Source organism: Ursus arctos, unplaced genomic scaffold, assembly GCF_023065955.2.
Source record: "Ursus arctos isolate Adak ecotype North America unplaced genomic scaffold, UrsArc2.0 scaffold_19, whole genome shotgun sequence".
In the NCBI taxonomy this organism is placed as follows: domain Eukaryota; kingdom Metazoa; phylum Chordata; class Mammalia; order Carnivora; family Ursidae; genus Ursus; species Ursus arctos.
The window spans coordinates 46,208,812-46,232,673 of NW_026622863.1; the positions used below are offsets into that span (position 1 = coordinate 46,208,812).

At 56.4% G+C, this 23,862-nt stretch overlaps 2 protein-coding genes across 2 annotated transcripts in view; both read left to right on the top strand.

Annotated features, from left to right (window-relative positions):
* The first annotated feature begins 3,090 nt into the window (after positions 1–3,090).
* Positions 3,091–6,330, top strand: RABAC1 (Rab acceptor 1). Its single transcript, XM_026482188.4, has 5 exons — positions 3,091–3,333; positions 3,640–3,852; positions 4,147–4,244; positions 5,397–5,498; positions 5,573–6,330. Exons 1-5 carry the CDS (start codon positions 3,278–3,280, stop codon positions 5,659–5,661), a joined length of 558 nt encoding a protein of 185 aa, XP_026337973.1. The 5' UTR covers positions 3,091–3,277; the 3' UTR covers positions 5,662–6,330.
* Positions 6,331–17,348: 11,018 nt separating this feature from the next.
* The window catches only part of ERFL (ETS repressor factor like), a 28,308-nt gene continuing 21,794 nt past the window's right edge, over positions 17,349–23,862 (top strand). Inside the window, exons 1-2 of the mRNA XM_048223998.1 lie at positions 17,349–17,491; positions 18,105–18,228. Of these exons, the coding sequence (XP_048079955.1) occupies positions 17,349–17,491; positions 18,105–18,228 (267 nt within the window). The remainder of the gene's footprint in view (positions 17,492–18,104; positions 18,229–23,862) is intronic.

The following is a 23,862-nucleotide window of genomic DNA, read 5'->3' on the forward strand; positions in this document are numbered from 1 at the left end:
TCCACTGACAGAGCCCAGAGATGTGAGTGCGAGTGTGTGCACACGCCCACCACACCCGACAACTACGTGGACCTACATTAGCGCATAATGGTCTTTTTTGGAAAAGCAAAAATCCTCTTTGGATTTCTTTCATTTAGCGAAAATGGGTGCTAATGTAGGTCTTCCGTAAAAGTGAAGTGGCATCACATGAATTTCTGGAAAGTGGGGGATACTCTTCACTTTACACCATTTTGGCTTATGAAATGTTTCATAGGAACGCTCCGTTTTGGATCCTAGGGGCAACCTGTACCCCCATAGACAGCTGAGGCCCAAAGACAGCAGGGAATTCCCTGAAGTCACACAGCAGGGATAGAAGCCAGGTTTCTGATTGTCTGCGCTGAGGTCCTCCTACATTTCCAGCTCTACCTCCTCTAGGGATCCAAGAGGCAGGAAGGAGGCCTCATGGGGCGCCGGGGTGGCTCAGTCATTAGGCGTCTGCCTTCAGCTCGGGTTGTGATCTCAGCATTCTGGGATCAAGCCCCTCATTGGGCTCCCTGCTCGGTGGGAAGCCTGCTTCTCCCTCTCCCACTCCCCCTGCTGGTGTTCCCTCTCTCACTGCCTCTCTCTCTCTGTGAAATAAAGAAATAAAATCTTAAAAAAAAAGGGGGGGGGAAGAAAAAGAAAAAAAAAAAAAGGAAGGAGGCCTCAGACTGGAGGGAGCACAGGGCCAGGGCCCCTCTCCCTGCCATCTCCCATCATCCCCCTGCCTCAAGGACCCTCCCATCTCTCCCACAGTCCCTATTTCAAGGGGCTCCTCTCCCGCATTGCCCCTATGCCACGGCCCCATCTCCTGAAATCCCCCTGATTCAAAGCTCCCACACCCCACTCAGAGGGCCGCTCCCCACATATCCTTGCTCTGGACTCCACTGTCCACAGCCCATGCTGTTCAACACTTCTTATAAAGAAACCCCACTGGCTCTCCTCACAAAAGCCAAACCCAAATTTCCCAAGGTTGGCTGTGGGAGGAGGTCTCCCACTCTCTGCTCCCCAAGATTCATCTCCCTCTCGGTGGCTCTTCTGCTCACCTCTGCTGCCCCCATTGCTTTGAACTCAGGTGCGGCTCCCACATTAACGCTCTGGGCTAATCGTGCACTCACAGTCCTCCTTTGATTTCCTGAAACTAGCCAGACCCCAGTGGGAAGCCTCAACAAGATTCTACTAAAGGCCTGCGGCTGACAAAGGGGAAATAAACAGTAACGAGCCAATCTGATCTTCAAAGTATGGCTCATTCCTCTTCAGCTTGGGACCTCCCCGACACAGGGGGCCTCCCTGTCTATTGCTCTACCAGCCCCATTGGCAGGGGCCGTCTCCCCCGGCTCATGGGAATGCCCTCCATCAGGCCTCAAAGCCCAAGCCAAAAGGGACGTGGGTCTCAGAAGACAGCTGGGGTTGACAGTAACCTGGCAATTCTACCTGGGTATTCTTCAGTCCCACCCAGCCCTGAAACTTCCGTCGCTGTAAGGGAGCCCAGGCTTCCCAATACTTCCACACACATTTCCTGAGGCTCTTCCGTGCACCCCTTTAGAACTCCGGCCATTTACCCACAACTCACTCAGGGGCCGGGGTGAAGACCGAGAGGGAGCCACGGCTGTGGGAACTAGGGAAAAGAAAGGCCCATGCCTCAGACACCAGCCACGCCTTGGGACATCCAAGGGGCCAGCAGCTCCTAATGTTACTGTGAAATTTAGGAAGGCAGGGGGCACCTGGCTGGCTCTGTTGGCAGAACATGGGACTCTTGATCTCAGGGTCATGAGTTCGAGCCCCACACTCAGTATGCAGCTTACTTAAAATAATTTATAAGAAGGTTTAACTCTAGATATAATCAAAACATTCATGATAATGTAGTGGCAATAACATCAACTACCATTTATTGGAATGTACCAAGTAACAAGACTTGCGAGCACTGTACATGGGCCATTTAACCGAATCATTTTAACCCCATGAGTGAGTGTGGCACTCTCAGGATCTCCACTGTCCCAATAATGACACTGAGGTTGGGGAGGTCATCACAGCCTAGATTTTCATCTCTGACTCCAGAATCCCAGCTTTTTCAGTTGTAACAACTCCCCTCTTTCAAAAATTCTCAAACCTGGGGGCGCCTGAGTGGCCCAGTCTGTTAAGCGTCTGATTCTTGATTTCAACTCAGATCATGATCTCGGGGGTCCTGAGATGGAGCCCTGCATGGGGCTCTGCACTGGGCAGAGCCTGCTTCAGATTCTCTTTTTCTCTCTCCCTCTGCCCCCCCCCCAATAAATAAATAAATAAATAAATAAATAAATAAATAAATTCTCAACCCTTTCCCACCTCTCTTCTTATGGGGGGGTGCTGGTATCCCAACGTCCCTAGTCATCCCTGGGAGCTCAAGGGTTGTTGGGGGAGCTTTGCTCTCCACCTCAGATACCCCCTCCAGCAACCATGGCCCCGTCACTAGTCTCTGCCTCCAGAAAGGAATAGATTCCCACGAATGATGCACAGTCTCGCCATTCAAAATGCGGTCCATGGACCAGCAGCATCTAGGAACTTGTTAGGGGGCGCCTGGGTGGCGCAGTCATTAAGCGACTGCCTTCGGCTCAGGGCGTGATGCCGGAGTCCTGGGATAGAGCCCCACATCAGGCTCCTCCGCTAGGAGCCTGCTTCTTCCTCTCCCACTCCCCCTGCTTGTATTCCCTCTCTCGCTGGCTGTCTCTCTTTCTCTGTCAAATAAATAAATAAAATCTTAAAAAAAAAAAAAAAAAAGGAACTTGTTAGAAACGCAGATTAATGGGCCCCACCCCGGATCTGCGGAGTCATTATATCTGAGTAGTTTTATCGAGCCCTAGTTTTTTATGCACCCTGGAGTCAGGACGACAGTTCTCCACGAGCCCCATTGTACCCTGCAGGGAAGGGAGTACACGACGCCTGCTTCGACCTTTAGATCTCCCATGACACCCCGAGTCCAGACTAGCCACGTTCCCCGACACCACACGCCCCGCTTCTGAAACTACAATTCCCACAATACCCAGAGGCGCTTAGCGTCGCTTTACGCGACTGCGTCTCCCAAGGTGTTAGGCGAGCCAGACCCTCCCTAACATCCTGAGGACTACAACTCCCACAGTGCTCGGCGGCAGAACCGCAGCCCCCGGCCGATCCCGAACGCCGCCACGTCGGCTCCGCTGGGTGGGGCCGGGCTCGGGCGGGGCTGCCGGGGTCTGTAGGGCCCCGGGCTCGTTACAGCGGTTCTACCCCTCAGGACGGAGACATGGCGGCAGAGAAGGACCAGCAGAAGGATGCCGAGCCGGAAGGCCTGAGCGCCACGTGAGCAAGCCGGCTCTAGCCGCCCCCCCCGACCGAAACCGGGGAGCACTGGCCCTCCGCCCCCTACTCCTTCGGGTCCCAGGAATCCGGGCCCCAGACACTGGAGTCAGGACCCCTGGTCTCCAATTCGAGGACTCTGCAGTCTGGACCCTCCGCCCCGTCCTGCTCTGCGATTCAGGAGTCCTGGACCCTTCCCCCACTAGGGCCCCGGAGTCCAGTCCCCCTCGGCCCCCTTCTTGCTCGGGGGTGGGGGGTGGGGGTCCGGGCTCCATCCCGGTCTACCGCTGATCCGGGGCCGTCCACCAGGACCCTGCTGCCGAAACTGATCCCATCCGGCGCGGGCCGTGAGTGGCTGGAGCGGCGCCGCGCGACCATCCGGCCCTGGGGCTCCTTCGTGGACCAGCGGCGCTTCTCGCGGCCCCGCAATCTGGGCGAGCTGTGCCAGCGCCTCGTACGCAACGTGGAGTACTACCAGAGCAACTATGTGTTCGTGTTCCTGGGCCTCATCCTGTACTGTGTGTGAGTGCCTTACCCGCTCCGCACTCTACCCCACCCGCCAGGCCGCGCCCCCACCGGAGAGCCCTGCCCCCACTAGTCGGCCCCGCCCCCACGGGACGGCTCCGCGGGACCTTTTCACCCAAGGGCCGGCCCCTACTGCCCCATCAGCCTGGCCGGGACACAGCGTGACCAGATGTGACCTGGTCTTGCCTGGCCTCAAGGACGTAGCCTGCTATCCATCGGCGTAGGCAGTCAGGGGCCCCCTGGCTGGCTCATTCCCAGCTCCCTGACCGGTGCCTCCCTACCCTTCTCCAGGGTGACGTCCCCCATGCTGCTGGTGGCTCTGGCTGTCTTCTTTGGCGCCTGTTACATCCTCTATCTGCGCACGTTGCAGTCCAAGTTTGTGCTTTTTGGTGAGAAATCCCCTGTCCAGACGGTTCCCTGATCCTTCAAATCCTGGTCTTGGAGCGCAAGCCTTAGACCCCAAACCCCAGTCTGCCCAAGCATAGTTTACACTAGATCCCCCTAACTCGATCCATTAAAACCTCAGGCATCTGGTGATGCGCACACCCAGTCTCAGACCCTCCCAGTTGGTATTTCTCAAAGCTAAAGATACCCCAGAACCTACTCCTCACCTGTGTCCTGTCCTTTAAACCTACTTTTCCTCGCCTCCGTTCTCCCTCGTCTCTGCAGAAAGCATCAGTTGCAGGTACCCACACTGGACACCAGATGGCGACCTTACACTGGCCTAGATCTGTGCCCCTGTCCTTTCCCGCTTCCTGGGGTGGGGCCAGAAAGATCTTGGAACTATTCCAAGAGGGAAGCTGCGGTTTGTGGCTCCTGTGGCCCTAGGCACCACTGGGAGGAAAGAGGGGCCTGAGTCTCCACCCAGAGGAAGTTCAAGGTTCAGAGTGGCAATATGGAAGAGCTGGGATCAAACCGGAAGACCTAAGTCAGAGTCCTTCAGAGGCTTGCCCGTTCTGTCCGTGACAGGGGTGGGCTGGCATCTGAGGGGCATGCCAGGCAGGCACAGGGCATGGAGGGAGCGCCTGGAGCACAGCCACCAGGCATGCAGACCCGATCCTCCGGTCTGCCCCAAGAAGCCAGAAATCTGTATTACTTGTGAAATCACTCAGTTAATCCAACAGCCGCAAATCAGATTCTTGGGGAACATGGTGGAGACTCAAAAACGCATCCACAGATCGGACTTGGCCATTGGGTGGCCAGTTTGAGACCTCTGGTCTATGTGAGTGCAGATGGGAGGAGGAGAGCCATAGTTTGGGGGAGTGGGAGGCGGGGAGCTTCCTAGCAGAAGTGGGGCTGAAGGGCAGTGAGCATGGTTGGAGGGGGTGTTCTGGTAAGGAAGCTGCGCTCTGTTCGGGTGGGCGGTGGGAACATCAGAGAAGTAGCTGAGGCCAGGGCTTGGGGGGCCTTGGCATGAGGAGTTTGGACGATCCTGAGGCTCCTGGAGCTTGTGACCCCAGACTGTCGGTGGGGCGTCAGGGCTTACTCGGGGAGAGGGCATGAGTGTTAGAACAGCTGCCCCAATGCCATCTGCCCCCCAGGCCGAGAGGTAAGCCCAGCCCATCAGTATGCTCTGGCTGGGGGTGTCTCCTTTCCCTTCTTCTGGCTGGCCGGCGCGGGTTCTGCCGTCTTCTGGGTCCTGGGTGAGTATGGGCTCTGGGTGGGTGGCGGGGAGCAGGGGAGGGAGCATGGCCCTGACCTGTCCATCTCCCTGCAGGAGCCACCCTCGTGGTCATTGGCTCCCACGCCGCCTTCCACCAGACGGAGGCTGTGGACGGGGAAGAGCTGCAGATGGAGGCTGTGTGAGGCGTATGCGGCCCCTTGGGCCTCCTGAGTCAGCCACCTCGTCCCTGCTCGCCCCTGCCCCGCACGGCCCCGCAGGCCTGGCCAGAGGCCGCCTTCCCATCCCAAGCCTGGGGAGGGATTCCAGCCGTGGAAATAAAACTGTTACAGTGGTCAGTCAGCAGATACTCTCCCGGGGTCTTCTGTGGGCCTGGGCAGGGGCATGGGCAGACTGCAGAGACCAAGATAGAGGGGTCCTCTGGATGGGGGGAATTCAATGAGCAAGATAAATCACTAAAAAGGAGAGGATGGGGCATCTGGGTGGCTCAGCCAGTGAAGGGCCCGGCCCGACTCTTGATCTCAGCTCCGGTCTTCATCTCAGGGTCCTGAGTTCAAGCCCCGGGGTTGGGCTCCACACTGGGCATGGAGCCTACTTTAAATAAATAAAAATAAATAAGTAAGTAAACAAATAAATAAATACTTTAAAAAATACATGATAGGGGCGCCTGGGTGGCACAGCGGTTGAGCGTCTGCCTTCGGCTCAGGGCGTGATCCCAGCGTTATGGGATCGAGCCCCACATCAGGCTCCTCCACTATGAGCCTGCTTCTTCCTCTCCCACTCCCCCTGCTTGTGTTCCCTCTCTCGCTGGCTCTCTCTCTGTCAAATAAATAAATAAAATCTTAAAAAAAAAATACATGATAGGATGGCAAATGGTGGTAAGTGCTGGGGGTGGGGGGAGAGTGAACTGGGGTACCCCAGACCACCCCCCGTGTTCAGTGATTTGCTAGAAGGTCTCAGTATCTGGTTGGGCCTACAGCTGTAGTTCATCATGAGAGGCTACGAAACAGAATCAGGGAAGGGAAAAGGCACATGGGGCAAAGTCAAGAGAAAGCCAGGCGCAAGCTTCCCAGGGGCCTCCCCCACCCTGGGCTCCATTCCTCCAGCGGTGAGTGTGGCGGCAGGTATGGGTGTCTGCCAGGGAGGCTCATGAGAGACTGGTGCCCGGGCTCTCTGCTGGGAGGTGGCCCCATAAGCACCCTCTGGCTAGCATGTAGGGAAATTCCAGACTCCCAGAAAGGAAGGCAGGTGTTCAGCATAAACAATGCCATTTGCACAAACAGTGTAGACACAGTGAGTCATTCTCATCGAGGACCGGGGAGAAGCCTTCTGGAATCCAAGTTCCCAAACACCAGCTAAGGGCCAACTATGCCAGCGTCCCTCTCTAAGGATGGCCTCCCATGTTAACTCTCCTGCATAGAGAAAGTTCTGGAGCTGAGGTACAGGTGAAGGAAGGCCTCCCTGAGCCCGTGCAGATGAGTGAAGGAGCAGCTGCAGCTCCTTGAGAGGAGAACGTTCTGGTCAGAGGCAGCAGCGGGGCAAAGGCGGGGAGGCTGCATCGTGCCTGGGGAGTGGGGTGAGGACGCAGCGAGGAAGCCCGGCGGCTGGAGAGGGCTAGTGGGGGAACGTGAAGGATGGACAGGCTTCGGGGAGGGCTTTGGTTCTCCCCCAAGTGACACAACCTGCTTTTCATTGTAATGTCGAGTCTGCCATGTGGGAGCACTGGCGAAAGAGGAACACGCCAGACAGAACACTAGACAGATAGGATGACAAAGCAGGGCGCCGGGCTGTGAGAAGCCACTTCAGAGGGGGCTGGTCTGGGAGTGCTCTCTGAGGAGGTGACATTTCAGTGAGCCGGGAGGGACACGGAGGCGGCCACAGGAAGAGCGGTGGGCGGGGTGGCCTAAGCCAGTCCACAGCACCAAGACCTTGCAATGCAGTCCCCTAGTCTCTCCAACCTCGCTGGTCGTCACCAAAACTCACCCACTCACCGGTCATCAAGCAGGGGCTTTACTGAGTGCCCACGGAGTGCTCTGCGTTGTTCTGGAATCCTTCTGCCTCGTGCGGCGACTTGAAACATGGCTGGCCCGAACTGAGATGTGCCATGAGTGTAAAATCCACACCAGATTTCAAAGACTTAGCAGGAAACGATGTAATGTCTCATTAATAATTCTCTCTACCGGTTATATGTTGGAAGGCTAATGTGTTGGATATACTAGGTAAGTTTATTTTTAAGGACTATTTTTTAAAGATTTTTATTAGAGAGGGAAAGCGAGCATGAGGAGGGGGAGAGGGAGAAACAGGCTCCCTGCTGAGCAGGGAGCCCGATGCGGGACTTGATCCCAGAACCCTGGGATCATGGCCTGAGCTGAAGGCAGACGCTTAACCAACTGAGCCACCCAGACGCCCTTATTTATTTATTGGGGGGGGCACCGAGGGAGAGGGGGAGAGAATCTCCAGCAGACTCCCTGCTGAGTGAGGAGCCCCCAACCCTGAGATTATGACCTGAGCCGAAATCAAGAGTTGGACACTTAATGGACTGAGCCGCCCAGGTGCCCTGTAGGTAAATTTATTATTACCACTTTTTTTTTTTTACGATTTCATTTATGTATTTGACAGAGAGAGCAAGAGCAGGGGGAGCGGCAGAGGGAGAGGGAGAAGCAGACTCGCCACTGAGCAGGGAGCCCAACGTGGGGCTCGATCCCAGGACCCTGGGATCACGACCTGAGCCGAAGGCGGATGCTTAACCAACTGAGCCTCCCAGGCACCCCTATTGTGTCCACTTTTTTCTTCACTTTTTAAAATGTGATTAAGTAGAAAATATAAAGTGACACTATGCCTCATACCCTGAGTCTACTGGACACGCTGGCTGGCATGCTAGAGAAACAGAAGCCCCGTGAATAGATGAGCCCCTGCCCTCTCCGGGCTCAAATTCAGTGGGAGAGGCCCTCGATACACAAACCAAACAGCCAGCAAAGAGAAAACTCAAAGCAATAAGCTCGTGAAACCAATAAAAATGGGACTGGGTGAGGCTAGAGAATCGTGGAAGGAGAGGGCTCACTCAGAATAGCAGGCAGGGCCTTGCTGGGACAAGGAGATTGCTCCTTGGAAGTCTGGGGGAAGAGTACTCCAGCCAGAGAGAACAGCAAGTGCAAAGGCCCTGGGGTGGGACCTTCTCAGTGACAACGCAGCATTTGTGACTGTGTGAAGGGAGTGAAGAGAACAGCTATAGGAGATGATGGAGGGGAGGAGGTTGGAACCAGATCTCACAGGACCTGCAAGCCGTTGAGAAGGTCTTTGGATTTTAGTTTAAGGTAATGTGGACTATGGAATGGTTTTGAACAGTGGGGGTCAGGGCCAGGTGTGAATTTTAGAAATATCGCTTTGGGACTGTGTATGGGGATGGGCTAAAGGGAATGGGGCCAGGAAGGATGAGGCAGGGACATGGAGTGGAGAGGACGGACAGGGAAGACAAATTCAGAACAAGTAGCTTAGTGACTGATGTGCGTGGGAACTGGGAGGGGGCAGGCAAGGATGAGCCCCAGGCTTCGGTTTCCAGCAAGACCAGAAGACCAGGGGGCCTGGACGGCTGGGTCCACATTGGTCCCAGTCACCAGGAGCGCACTTCCAGAGGCTGCCACCAGAGGGCGGAAAAGTGCTTCCTGCGGACCTTCTCCAGGGAGGGCGCCAGAGCCCGACTTCTGGGGGATAAAACCTGGGACCCCAGGGCCCAGGCAGGTCCCTGCATCTACAAAAAGACCAGGCTCCCAATCCCACTTCTGGGGTAGTAGAGGGCGTTTTGCCCGGTGATGGAGACGCCGGTGTTCCCGGGGGAGACAGTCTTCATGCCCATAGGGTGGGTGGTCACTACGTTCAGCTTACACAGCTGAGCCAGGAAGGAATGTGGTCAGGCTGCCTTGTTCGGAGGTGAGGAGGCCAGGGGCCCAAGGACCAGGACTGAGATCACTGAGGCAAGTGGTTGGCAGCCTGGGGTTGGGAGGTTGAGAGACTCGGTCCAGAGGCTTAATCTGAGGGTGATTGACTACAGGTCCCTAATTCTGATGTTGGGTTATTGAGATGCCTCAGACCAGAAGTTTCCATGGGGGTGGTCAAGACGGGAGGCCCATCTCCTGTGCATCCCCCCTCAGTGACCCTGGGTTGAGAGGTTTGGATTGGGGCAACAAAAACAAGGACTTGGTGTCTCATCAGGGGGACAAAGTTCTGGTCATCTTATTTTGGTGACAGATCCTGGGAGTCTAGTTGACTGGTTGGGAGTGACAAATTGGGGGTCTGGTTGTCGACTTCATTATTAAAGAGCCTGTGGGTCCAGGTTTGACAAGACAGGGACAAGGGATCTAGTTGTCTAGGGCAGGGGCACCTGGGTCGCTAAGTTGGTTAAGTATCCAGCTCTATTTTGGCTCAGGTCCCGATCTCAGGGTCACGAGATGGGCCCTTGTCGGGTGCCACGCTCAGTGGGGAGTCTGCTTAAGATTCTCTCTCTCCCTCTGCCCCTCCCCCTGCTCACGCTCACTCAACTATCCCTCTCTCTCTCTCTCTCTCTCTCTCTCTCAAATAAATAAATCTTTAAAAACAAAGTAGTTGTCTAGTGCAGAGTGACAGGGCCAGGGAGTGCCTACACCTCATTTTAGGTGTCATATGGGGTGTCTGGTTCTCTTATTGGGGGCGACAGTTTCCAGTTTAGGGTAACAGAAATTAAGGATCTGTTATCAGCTTTGAGGTGACAGAGACGGGTGGTCATTTGTCCAGCTTCAGGTGATAGAAAAGGGGTGTGGGTATCTAGTGGCAGATTTGGAGGCATGACCCTGGGAGTCTAGGACCCTGGTTTGGGATGGCAAGATAGGGTGTCCCCTTGGCTGGAGGTGACCTGATCGGGGTCTGTTGTCTCCTTGAAGCGGCAGAGACAGGCCACACTGTCCAGCCTGGAGCAGTAGAGCCTGGGGGTCCCGCTGTGCAACTTGGGACAACAGAGACTGTGGGGTCTCACTGGCTAGTGTGAGGTGACAGCGACCGGGGAATTGCATTTTTTAGTTTGGGGAACGTCTGCTTGTGTAGTTTGCGGTTGGGAACAAACACAATGGGTCTTGTTCTCAAATTGTAAGTGACCAATTAGGGACTCTTTTGTCTGGTTGGGAGAGACCGGGACTGGAGTTGTTCTGTCAGAGATGGGGGTCCTTGTCAAGGTCAGGGGGCTGGGGGCTGGGATTCTAAGGTCTAGTTTGGGGAGACAGATGGTCTCTAATTGCTAGGCTGAGACTCCAACGTTTTAAGGTTTGAGACACCAGGTTGAGCGTTTTATTTATTTGAGAGAGAGAGAGAGAGAGAGAGGGATAGTTGAGTGAGCGTGAGCAGGGGCAGGGGCAGAGGGAGAGAGAGAATCTTAAGCAGACTCCCCACTGAGCGTGGCACCCGACTCAGGGACTAGTTTGGAGCAACAGAAATTGGGGCTCCAGTGATTCTGTCGGGGTGTCTGAGACTTGTGGCCATCTCATTTGGGATGTCAGATGCACAGGCCAATTGTCCAGTTTGGGGTTTTAGAGACCAAAGGACTGGTTATCTGTTTTGGGGTGATGACAGTGGGTTTGGGGCTTTGGCTTGGGGTAGGAGACATTGGGGAGCCACTTGACTAGTTTGAGGCAGCAGACACTACAGGTCTGGTTGCCTAGTTGGCGTGACAGACTAACTAGGGTCTATTGTTCGGCTTGGAAGGCAGAGATTAGGGACGTGGTCATGATCGCGATTTCAGAGGACTGTGAGGTTTCTTCCTGATGGGGAGACCAGACACTGGAGATCCAGATGTCTGGTTTTGGACATAAGAAGTGGGGGTTCAGGGACACCTGAGTGGCTCAGTTGGTTGAGCGTCTGACTCTTAATTTCAGCTCAGGTCATGATCTCAAGGTCATGAGACTGAGCCCCTCATTGGGCTCTGCACTCAGCGAGGAGTCTGCTTGAGATTCTCTCTCTCTCTCTCTCTCTGCCCCTCCCCTTACTCATGCGTGCTCTCTCTCTGTCTCTCTGTAAATAAATATCTTTTTTAAGATTTTATTTATTTATTTATTTATTTATTTATTTATTTATTAGAGAGAGAGAGAGTGAGAGAGGGGTGAGGGACAGATGCAGAAGCAGACTCCCCGCTGAGCAGGGAGCCCAATGTGGGGCTCGATCCCGAGACCCTGGAGACCATGACCTGAGCCAAAGGCAGATGCTTAACCGACTGAGCCACCCAGGCACCCCTAAATAAATAAAATATTTAAAAAAAGAAGAGGGGGTTCATTTGCCTAGATTGGGGTGGCAGAGAGCAGGATTCTGGGATTTAGGACCTGCCTTGGAGTGACAGAGACGGGGAACTTAGTTGTCCCATTTGGGATGGCAAAGATTAGGGATCAGTTGTGCACTTCGGGATGAAAGGACAAAGGTTCAAGGGTCTGATTTGGGGTGAATGGGAGTTTGCACGTCTAGTTTGGCACGAGTGGAATGAGGGGTCTGTTTGTCCAGCTTCGGGCAACAGATGGACGAGAGGACGGCTCGAGGGGCTGCGGGTCCCTGTCTCTAGTTTGAGGTGATACTTCATCACTTAGCTGCTCAGCCTGGAATGACAGAGTCTAGAGGTGCTGGCGCCTTGTTTGGGGTCCAGGGTCTGGGGTCAGGCGTCTGGTATTGCAGGACAGAGAGTAGGTTCCGGGAATATTTGACAGACTGAAGGCGTGGTTGTTGTGGGGAAGAAACCAGGGTCCCAGAGACCATTTGGGTTGACAGACTCTGGAAATCTGGCTGCCTAGTTTTGTGGGACAGAGAGTAGGGTCCCTGAGGATACTTGGGGTGACAGACTGGGGTCTGGTTGTCTAGTGGTGAGTGACAACCGGGAGGTACTAAGGAGCGTTTAAGGCAAAGAGACTGGAGGTTTGGCTGTCTAGTTTTATAGGACAGAGACTGGGGTCCCAGGGTGTTTTGGGGTGACAGAGAATGGGGTCTGGTTGTCTAGTTTGCTGGGATAGTGACTGAGATCTCAGAGTATACTTGGGGTGGAAGAGATTGAGGTCTGCTTGTCTAGTTTTATGGGACAGAAGGTCATGTCCCCAGGATGTTCTGGGGTGACAAACCTGTGAAGACTGGAGGTTTGGTTGTATAGACTGGCGGGGGGAGACTGGTGCTCAGCTTGCTAACTTGTGAAGACAGAGTGACAGCCTTTGTTCACCAAATGTCACATTTGGGGTGACGGAGGCTGTAGGTCTAGTTGTCTGGATAGGGTGACAAACTGTGGCCTTATTTTCTAGTTTAGGGGGACAGTGACTGAGGCCCTATTGTCCAGTTTGGGTTGACAGTGATGGGGGTTCGGTCATCCAATTGGGGGAGATGGAGACTGGGATCAGTCGTCTAGGTTGGGGCGATGACACCAGAGGTTGAGGGCCCTGCTTTGGGGCGACACCATGGGGGAGTCAGTCTCTCAGTTCCAGGTGACAGAGACGGCCTGTCGCTGGGTCTGGGGCCGATTTGTGTGAACAACAGTTCAGTTTAGGTTCAGAGACTGTGAGCCAAGGCATCTAGCTTGGGGTGAAGAGCTGGAGTGCCCAGGATCTATCTGGGGATGATGGGATGATGGTACGGGGTAACAGGGACTAGGTAGTTTGAAGGAATTGAGATGGGGTCAGCTTGGCTCTTATGGCTGACAGTAGGAGTGCCTTGCTGGGGGTCTCAGAGACTGGCATCTACTTTGGGGTGACAGACCAGGAGCTCAGTTGTCTAGCCTAGAGAAGCACAGGGTGGGGATCTGATGGCCTGATCTGAGCTGATGCTTGGTGTTACAGACACTGTTTTCATAACAAGGGTCCAGTGCTGTTTGGGGCAGTATGACTGGTGTGGGAGCCCCGTTTCATATGACAGAGATTAGGGTCCAGGGCTCAGCGTGGGGCATTAGGCCAGGAGTCCAGCTTTGTGGGGTGTGGCCACACGGGAGGCCACTGCCTGGCTGGGGGCAGAGAATGGAGGTGTGGCTGGGGGTACACTCTCTCAGGGGTGCCCTTCTTGGTTTGTGGTGGCAGGAACTGTTGTTCTGGCCTTCTAGTTTGGGTTGCAGGGCCCAGAGTTCTGGAACCTTCCAAATGCAGCTGACTCTGAGAACGCCTGATGCCTGAGTGCTCCTGCAGTGACTGAGTCAGGGGTTTCCTGCACCCAGGTACGGGGGTCCCTGGACACATGTAGACTTCAGAGTGGGCTCTCAAGGCTGGGGTCACCTCCGCACACAAGTGTGAAGGTGACAGGCACTGGAGTAGAGGTACCAATGTGGGGAAAGTTGAGGATGGGGCCTGAATGCTAGGCTGAGGGGTCTCTGAGGCTGGGGCACAATGAGCTGTGGCGCTTTGGGAGGGGGCCTGGGAGGGGTTTGGCTGTCTTAATTGGACACAACAGGGTCTCGAGGGTCAAAATTCAGTTCAGGGGGCAAATGGTTATGGTGGTTGAGATTCATTGTTGCAGGTGAGGAAGATGGGGGACCCAGATCCCTCCTTTGGGGAGATGGGATGCTGGGTTTCAGATACTGAATTTGGGGTAACCAGAGTCCCTCCTGCCAAGTTCTGGGGGTTTGTGAGCCCATGTTCCTGATTTGGGGTGCCTAAAGCCAGGCTCGGTGTCTGTGATAGTGCGGGCTAGCATGGGGACTTCAGGGGCCTCCTGAGGCTTGCCTTGGCAATGACCGTGGGGCCTAGCTGCCTAGACCAGAAGGGACCGCCCGCCCGTGGAGCTTTGCCTGTCAAGATGGGGACGAGTTAGTCTGGAGACTCAGCGGTCCCACTGAGAAGGACTGGTTTGGGGGTTGCTAAGACAAGCCATTCAGATGTCTAGTTTAGGGGTGCCCATAGGCTGCCCAGATGTTGAGGTTGGGATGACTAACTGGGAGTCCAAGTTGTGTGTGAGAGCTGGGACCCAGATGGCCAAGTTGAGCAGTGACTCCCTAGGTCACCGACTATGTCATCCAATGTCTCCCTGGGGCGAACTGTCACTGGGGTTCCTCGTACCTGGTTTAGGAGTGATGGCGTTTGGGGTGTTGTTGCCTAGTACAGGGGTGTCTGAGGCTAATCAACCCAGGTACCTAGCTAGGGGTGACGGACATGGAGCCTCAGACCTGCGGAGCCTAGATGCCGGGATTAGAAGTGGCTTGAAGTGGGGATCTTGATACCTAGGTCAGGGGTGGACTAACCTTGGGGCCCAGATGCTGAGTTTAGGGTTAACCAACTAGAGGGGTTCTAATGCTTATTTCATTTTGGAGGTGCTGACACTGGGGTCCCAGCTGCCCAGGAGCTCAAGGTGTGGTGGTGAAGAGGTTGGAGGTCACTGTCCATGGGGGATCCCAAGGTTTATTTAATGATGACGGTGGCTGAATGAGCCTTGGGATCTAGTTAACAAATTTGGGGATAACTGTGGGTCTCTGATGCCACAATGGTGGGTAGTTGGTCCGAGATCCAGAAGCCTGGTCTGCGGAGTACAGGCCAGTGTGGGGCACTTTACTATGGAGGGCCACATCCCTAGTTCGGGGGGCCACTGAGTCTAGAGATACAGAGGCTTGGTTTGGGATAAATATGGGGGCCGTATCAGTATCCTGTGGCTTAAAACAGCAGAAATGTATTCTCTCGGAGTTCTGGAGGCCAGAAGTCCAAAATCAAGGTGTTGGCAGGGCCATACTCCCTCTGAAGGCTCTAGGGGAAGATCCTTCCTTGTCTCATCCAGCTGCTGGTAGACACAGGCCTTCCAGGGCTTGTGACTGCCGCCCTCCTGCCTCTCTGTCCCCACATGGCCTTCTCTTCTGTCTGTGTCTTCTCTTCTGCCTCTTAATAAGGACATTCAGGGGCGCCTGGCTGGCTCAGTCAGTGGAGCGAGAGACTCTTGATCTTGGGGTTGTGACGCCCCATGTTGGGTGTGGAGACTGTTTATAAAAAAAAAATCTTAGGGGCACCTGGGTGGCTTAGTGGGTCTGACTTCGGCTTGGGTCATGATCTCGGGATCGAGCCCCGCTCAGGCTCCCCTGCTTGGCAAGGAGTCTTCTTGTTCCTCTCCCTCTGCATCCCCCTCCCCGCTCATGCTCTCTTTGTCTCTCTCTCAAATAAATAAATAAAATCTTAAAAAAAAAAAAAAGACATTCATCTTTGGATTTAGGCCCCCCCCCCAGGTAATCCAGGGTGAACTCATCTCCAGACCCTTCACCTAACCACACCTGAAAGACCCTTTTCTCAATAAGGTCACATTAGCAGGTTCTGGGGTTAGAACATGGATGTATTTGGGGGGGGGCTGCCATCAACACACTACAGGGGTGTTTGAGAGAGGCACCCCAAATTCTGAGTTTGAGTCACACTGATTATGGGGCTCCCAGAGTTTGGTTTAGGATGATCAACCTTGAGGGTCAGCTCCAGATGACTGATTTGGGGATTCTTGACTTGACTTGCCTACTTTGAAGGGTAAGAGCCTATGAGATTCTAATGGTTCGTTTAGGGTAACTGAAGTTTGGGGACCAAAGGTGTAGTTTGGGGATCACTGAGTCTCAGTGTCAGAGTCCTATCATTGGAGTGTCTGAGGTTGGGAGGCTAGCTGCTTAGATGGTGGGGTAACTTATTGAAAAGTTCCTAACCCTTATGACTGGGGGTGAGCTCTGAGGGGGGAAGCTCAGGCGTGTATTTTAAGGGCAGCTGATGCTGGGGTTCTAGATGCCAAGTTGGGAAGCCTCTGGTAGCCCCGATAGTTGTCTGAATGGCTGGTTGTTCAAATGTCTGGGTCAGGGTCACCAATGACTGGGTCCAATGCAACGTTTGGGGTGATCGTGGAGACCCGGATGACTAATGTCAGGGTGATTTGCTGGGGGGTTCCTCATCCTGGTGTAGTAGAAATGAGTCTGGGGAGCCAGACGTCTAGTGTGGGGGAGTCTTAAGGGGGCAGCCCAGATCCCAAGTTGGGATTGATTGAGTCTGGGGATCAAGATTGGAGTAGATCAATTTAGGGGTGACTGAGTCCCATTTCCTAGTTTGTGTTGAGAATGGGGGGGGTCACAGGCTGACGGGTGGCTGCAGCTGTGGACCCATTTGTCTAGATCGTGATTTATCTCGGGGTCCTCATGTTTGCTTAGGGTTCAGTGAGGAAGGTCTAGTTTAGGTGTACCAGCTTTGGGACCTCTGATGCCTAATTTGGGGGTACTGAGTCTGGGAGAATGAATGCATATTTTAGGGGTGAATTGTGGAGCTACTGATGCTCATTTTGGGGTGACTGAGCTAAGGCCCATCTCCTTTATCCTATCATTTTCTTGGGCTGGAGATTTGGGGTGAATGGGGCTGGGGCCCAGGATCCTTATTTTTGGGTGTTTGGGCTGGGTTGGGGGTACAGTCCTTGGTGTTTCTGAGACCGGGTTACTATTCATAAGGCCTGGTGTGACCTGTCTCAAGGTAGAGGTCTGATCCTTGGGGTCTTCAGTCTGCATGGGAATTTCTGAAGGAGGGTGGGGGTTCTCATGCCAGGTTGTGGGTATCTAGATGCCTCCTTTTGGGGAATCTGAGCTGGCCCAGAAGTGCTAAAGACTTGGTTGCTGGCTCTGGGGTTCCCACCCCCCAGTGTTGCCCCCAAGGCTGGGCCCCTCCTGTGGATGTTCAAGGAGACAGTCCATTTTCGGGGGTCACCAATTTGGGGGTGACATGCCTGGAATACGTGGTTCCGATGGGAGCTAAGGGGGCCCGGGCGGGGTGGGAGTGGGGGCGCTGCGGCGCAGAGCCCGGCTGCGGCCCCGGGGCTGGCTGCGGCGGGGGTTCCCGCGGGAAGCAGAGCGCGGCGGGGCAGCCGGCGGCGGGAGGGCGAGCGCCGGAGTGACAGGAGAGGAAGAAAAATGGGCCGAGAAATCAGAGTGGACGCGCGGGGGGCGCGAGTCCGGGAGCGGGCGGTGGCGGCGGCGGGCGGGGGCCGCGCCTCTGCCTCGAGGGACGCCGCCCGCGCGCCTTCCCGGGCTCCCCGCCCTGGAGGCCGGGGCCGGTGATCCGACCCTCTCCCCTAATTCCAGTCCTGTCCCCCCGCCGTTGTTCCAGTGCCCACCCTTCCCAGGGTCCGGGTCCCCTCCGCGCGTTCTGTGCGCCCCCCTCCCGAGTTCTTCCGTCCTCCAGGGAGTTCTATTTACTTTCTCCCCGTTCTGACCCACCCCACAGCCTTCTGCTCCCCCCTCCGCCTGCTTTCTAGCCGAGTCGCCCACGTTCTAAACTCTGCCTCTGCGACCTAACCCCTTTCCCCTCTGCGTCCTGGGCCCCCTCCTCCATTTCCAACTCGGTCCCTACACTCCAACTCCCTTTTTCTTCGCCCCCTCCCCAAACCCCCCACCACCCCTTCCAAAGGTTTGAAGCGGAAATGGGGCGCGCGCGGCGGCGGCGGCGGCGGCGGGGGGAGGGGGAGGGCGGGGGCGGCGGCCAATGGAGCGGGAAGCAGGACAAATGAGGCCCGGCCCGCGCGGCCGACAGGCCCCTCCATCTTCCCATTAGCGCCTAATGGCCCCCCCGCCGCCGCCTGATGAAGATTTATCGGCCCCGGAGCCCCCGCCCCCTCCACCCCTCCGCCCCTCCGCCCCCCGCCCCCTGGCCTCCCCTCGCCCGGGCAGGCCTCCCCGCCAGCCGCCCAGACACCTGATGAAGCCGTCAGCCGGGCGGGAGGGGCTGCAGGAGCCCGACCCGGGTCTGCGGGCAGGGGTCGGACCCGGCAGCCGGCGCGAGACCGGAGGCAACGTAGAGAAAGTTCCGGAGAAGCAGAGTCAGGGACCCGGGGAGGGAGCCGAGGGAAGGGTCTGATCACCACCCCCACGCCCAGCAGTGAATCAGCCCCCAGTTCTCTGCCAGGAAGCCTGGGGAGGGCGAGGGAGTGGGGGCTCCGGCCGAGGCTGAAAGTGTCAAGGCCTTCGTGGGTCTGAGGGGGAGGATGGAGCAGGGGGTGCCCCCCCCAGTCTGGGTCCGAGAGACAAGTGGGCTCCAGACATGAACTTTTGGATCCTGAGAGAGGAGAAGGTTGGGGACCAGGACTCCTAGGCCCCCGGGGAGGCAGAGGGGCCTGGGAGGCAGAGGGGGTTGGGAGCCTGGACTCCGGGGGCCTTGGCTGGGAGCTTGGCACTGGGGGGGGGGGGCTGGGTTGGGAGGCCCCTGATTGATTTCTGTTTACCGGCTGTCCCCGCGGGCGGAAGAGCGAATCGCGCCCCATCCATCAACAGGCTCGCAGCCTCCCTAATAAAAACATTTTACTCCTAAATGATCTCGAACTAATTAACTCAAAGTGTTAATTAAAGTTTGCGCAGACAGCATTGTCATCAGGGAGGGCGGTGGATCCATCTTCCTGAGAGAGAGACAGGGTTTGGGGGGGCATCTGGAGAAGAAGAGAGAGCTCCCCATCCCCCTCCCACACTGATCGGCGCCCACTGCCCATCCCCACCTGTCCTGGCGGCCTCCCCCGGCTTCTTGCTATACATCTCTGCCTCTGTGCCTGAGTTCCGTGCCGTAGCTCTCATTACCTGCCTGGGTCTCTTCCATCTCTGGCACCGTGTCAGTCTCAGTCTCTGAGTTTTTGGTTCTTTCTGTCCCTGTCTCTTGCTCTGTTGCCAGAGCACTCCCCCACGTTGATCCTACTTCCCATTCACGTGTAACCTTTATCTACGTGTCTGTGTGTGTCCTGGGGTTATGTGTGTGGACACACATGTGTCAGCATTTGCCTGCGGACATGCATATAGGTCCGAGGATACATGTATGGACGTGAGTGTCAGAGTTCGTGTGTGCACGTGTGTGCTTGAGTCCAGAGGCATGTGTGTGGACACGTGAATGGTAATGTTTGTGCGTGCACAGCTATGCATGAACCCAGGGCTGTGTGTGCATCTGGATGTGTGTGCCTAGTGCCGACAAGCAGGCTGTGGGACTCCAGCAGGGAGGCCCTGAGACAGTGAGGACCTCCGTAGGTCCCTTAGGACAGGGCCTGGGTCTCCTTCCTGTTTCCCTCCAACACAGGCAGGAAGGAGCAGATCAGCCAGTATGCTAGGTAAGGGAGCGCCCAGGTGTGAACTCGACTGTGAACTCATGCCCACGTGCAAGTGCAGCCCCTCCCTCTGCCTCTGGACAGGCCCATCCCCCCTCCCCCTCTTCCATAGCCAGCAGCCAGCCGGGCAAGGGAGCTGGGGCCAGGACAGGCCACCAGGCCATGGGCATCCGTGGGGTGGCTGGCTGGGCGGCCCCGGTGTGAGCTCATACATCAGGGCTGACAGGCTCCGAAAGCCCCGGAATTAAAACCTAAATCGAATATTGATCACCCGCTCCGGCCGTGGCGCCCACTACGGCCCCCCCCAGCTCCCCCCGCGCTTGCTCCCTGCTCCCCTGCTCTCAAGCGGCACCACTGTCCTGTCTTTCTCTCTGTCTTTTTTGCCTCCTCTCTCCCCTGCTTCTCCTCACCCCAGCCCTACTTCTTCTGGTGACTTGTCTCTGTCCCCAGCAGGTGCCCTCGTGCCCCGAGACAGAGAAGGAAATACCCAGAGACTGAGAGAGAGAGTGAGAGAGAGAGAGTGAGAGACATAGTGGATGCACAGAGACACATGGATGCACGAAACAGACCCGGATGTGAAACAGTTAAACGCAGACCCCAAGTCAGACCCAGAGCAAGTAGCACAGAGTCACAAACCCAAGCAGACAGACAGACACAAGCCCACAGGCATTCACAGATAAGCACAGAGGAAGTCACACACAGTCACACCCTTAAAGTCACATAAACACTCACACCCAAATACTACGCACAGGGTGCACACAGAGAAAGTTACACTTGGACACAGTGTAGACAGACAGCCATAGGCCCGTGGAGTTACAGCCCCACACCTAGGGGCACACAGGCACAGGGGTGTGACTCACAGACGGAGAGACAGGCAAGTTACGGCAACAGAGCAGAAGAGAGAGCAAGGACAGCTGTCCATACAGCCAAGTGACACACAGCTCCGAGTGGCAGAGAACACACACACACACACACACACACACACACAGGGGCTCCCTGTCCCCTATTTCCATCACCCTCCCTCTGAGTCCCCCACCCCAGATGCCACCCCATTCCTGGATCTAGAACCCACACAGACGAGGCTCTCAGACCCCATTCCCCCTGCCCCGAACCAGCACTGAGCAGCCCCTCCAGGCCCCAGGGTGCTGGGCTGGTCCAGGAAAGGAGCTAGAAGGTAGACTCCAGAGGAGACAGAAAGGGCTCTCCACCAGAGAGGGACAGGGACAGGGCCAAGGTCATGCTGCTCGGGCTGGTCCAGGGATCTGAGGTCCCAGTCTCAGACCACCTGTGGGATGGAGGCTGGACAGGGGAAAGAACTTTGCTGGGCCGTGAGGGCTGGGGCCCCACACAGTGGGCAGGGGCACTGCCCCAGCCCCCACCCCCACCCCAAGGCTTCCCGGCTGGGGTGGGCGGCTGCGGTGGAGGCGGGTGGTGGCGGCTGCCGGGGAGAAGATGAATCTTTCATGAGTGATTTGCGGCCGCCTCTTCTCGTCCCGTGTTGTTTAATGTTTCAATTTGGGCGAAAGCAAAACATTCAATCAGGCGGATTAAGTGCGTAATGCGTCTCATCGCTCAATCTGTCGCCTCCGCCGGGCAGCCCGCCGGGTGGGGGGGGATTAGGAGGGGGTGGCGGGCAAAGACCCTGGCCAGGGGAGCCCCGTCCCCAGCTTCACTCCTAAGCTGTGCCTTGGGCGGCCCCTCAGCCCAGAACCTCCACCAGGCCACAGTCTCCCCCAATCCTGGGTTCAGCTTCACCCCCACCTACCGCTTTCTGCTCCATCTCGGGGTGTCCACTTGGCTTTTGGGGGCCCTGGCTCCTCTGTACCCCTCTGTCCACCTGCCTTGCTCTGTCTCTCTGGTGTGTGTCTGCCTGTCTTTCTAGGTGTGTAAGCCTGCTTCTTTCTGTGTGTCCCTCTGTCTCCCCATGAGTGTCTGCCCATCTCTGTCTCTGCCCCTTTGCTCTGTGCGTATATCTCCTTATCTCTGTCTACCTGTCTTCTTTCTGCCTGCTCCCCGGGCTTCCTCTTCCTCATATCTCCTTTCTCTAGATTTATCTGCCATCCCCCGGCACACTGTCCTTCTGTCCACATGGCTCCTGTCTGTCTCTCAAACTAGCTGTAGCCAAGTCTTCACACCAATCCAACACCAGTCTGTTCCCACTCTGTCCCCTCCCCTGATTCTGCCGTCTCCATGCCCAGTCCCCCCCGAGACAGCATCTCAAACATCTGCCTGCCCGACCCTTGCCCCTCTGTCTGCCTACTTCTCTGTCCGCTGTTCATCTCTGTCCCTGTCTGTGTTCACCTGTCTCTCTGTCCATATCTCTCTGTCTCTGCTCCCCTGTGGGTCTGTCCCTCTGCCTTCCCTTGACCTTGTCAGCTCCCTGTCCCAGGCCAGTCCCATCTCCACGTCCACTAGGGGGCAGCAGGCACAGGCTTTTCTGGTGGGGAGGCCGACAGGCTGGCTGCGGAGCCTCCTAGCCCGCCCCATCGCCTCCGTGCAGACCATCCCGTTCAGAAGGGTCCCTGCCAACCAGCCCCTCCTCCCTCAGACTCAGAAGCTGGGGTCCCCAGTCATCTTCTCTCTCAGAATCCAGGGCATCCTATCCTCCAGCCCTCTTTCCTCTCTTCCGGCAGCCTGTGAGCTGCTGGGGGCAGGGGGGGCTGGGGGGATGGAGATTTCAGCTGGGGGACTGGCAGGCACTAACCAGAAGTGTGGTCACCACTGCCTGCTGCTGAGACCCGTGGGGCTGCAAGGCCAGAGACACAGCGTGTGCAGGGACAGGGACAGGGACACACGCAGGATTCCAGGAAACACACAAGTAATCAGATACAGTCATAGCCTGTGAGGGCACACACGCCCAGACGGCAGGGAACACACGCACCCCCCTACCTGCAGCACAACCCCAGTCAGACTCCAGGAGCCTGGATCAGAGCCCTCGCGGCCAAGGGAGCTCATGGACACGCACACTCAACGCACACTCACGCTCTGCCTCAAGCAGCCCCCACAGTTCGGGATGGTGACACACACACACACACACACACACACACACACACGCTTCCCCCATTCGGTGACTTCGGGGGACAGCACAAGCAGGACAGACCCCCATCTCTATATGCGCCCTCAGCCCTGGGACCTCTCTCGCCTCTGCCCCAGCCCTGCTCATCCGGTCTCCTGTCCCTCCAGTTGCCGCCCTGCTCGCTCAGCAGCGCTGCCCCCCAGCTCCCTAACTTCCCCTTCGCCGTCTCTCACTTTCTGTGTCTCTCCCCTCCCTGGTTCCCCTGCTTCTTTTGCCATCTTTCCCTTTCTCTGAATTTGTCTTTGTCCACGTCTTTGCGCCTCTGTGGCAAGTCTCTAGCATCTGGGCTTATCTGGGAGACACTCTGTCTCTCTGTCGTCCTGTCTCCCCCCCAGTCTCTCTCCGAACGTCTCTGTCAGTCTCTGTCGCCCCCACTAACTCTCGGCTTTACAGCCTCTCAGTTTGTCTCTGTGTCTCTGCACATGTCTCTGCCCCGGCTCCCCGGGCCCGCGCTGTCTGTCCTCTCCCTAGGTCTCTGTCTCTGTCTCTCTGTCCATCCGTCTCTCCTCCCGGCCCCTCCCGCCCTCCCCCCTCTCCCTCTGTCTCACTCTTCGCCTCTCTCTTTTCTCTCTCAAGTGTTTTCAATTTTATTCTGAGTGGAATTAACTACCCCTGATGTCAAATTGCCGCCGAAATCGATAATAATATCTTTACAAAAGAGGATATTCTTCTCTCAGAGAACGGCCTCTGAAAAATGGAAAATTTAGTCGAAATTGATTCATTACTTGACACTTTATAGAACGGCTGCGTATTGATCGCACCTGTCATGTCCCATCTCCCCTAATCGAAGCTGAAGGCCGGCTCCGATGCCTGCTATTTTTCATAATTCCACCACAGCCGACAGCTCCACAAACACCGCCGCTCGCCCGGCCTCCGCCTCCCTGCGCTGGCCGCCACCGCGCGCGCCCTCGGCCTGGCCCTGGCCTCGTGGGCTGCGCCTGCCGGCCCTGCACAGCCAGCCGGCCGCCAGTCTCCCACTGTCCTCCGTCTGTCCGCACCCCCCACCCCCACCCCCACCGTGGCCACTCTCTTCTGCTGTCTGTCTGTCCGTGTGCCCCTCCCTGCCCAACCCCAAGCCCGACGTCTGCCAGTCCTTCTCCTGGGACCCCTCCCCCATCTGTCCTACCGTCTTCACACCCCACTCTTGTTCGTCTGTCTGACCCCCCCCCACCCCCCAGGGCCACACCCTGGTTGGCTGCCTCCTTCGGCTCTCCTGTCGGCCTCTGTGCTGGTCTGTCTGTCCTGCCCCATCCCCTGCCGGCATCCTTCT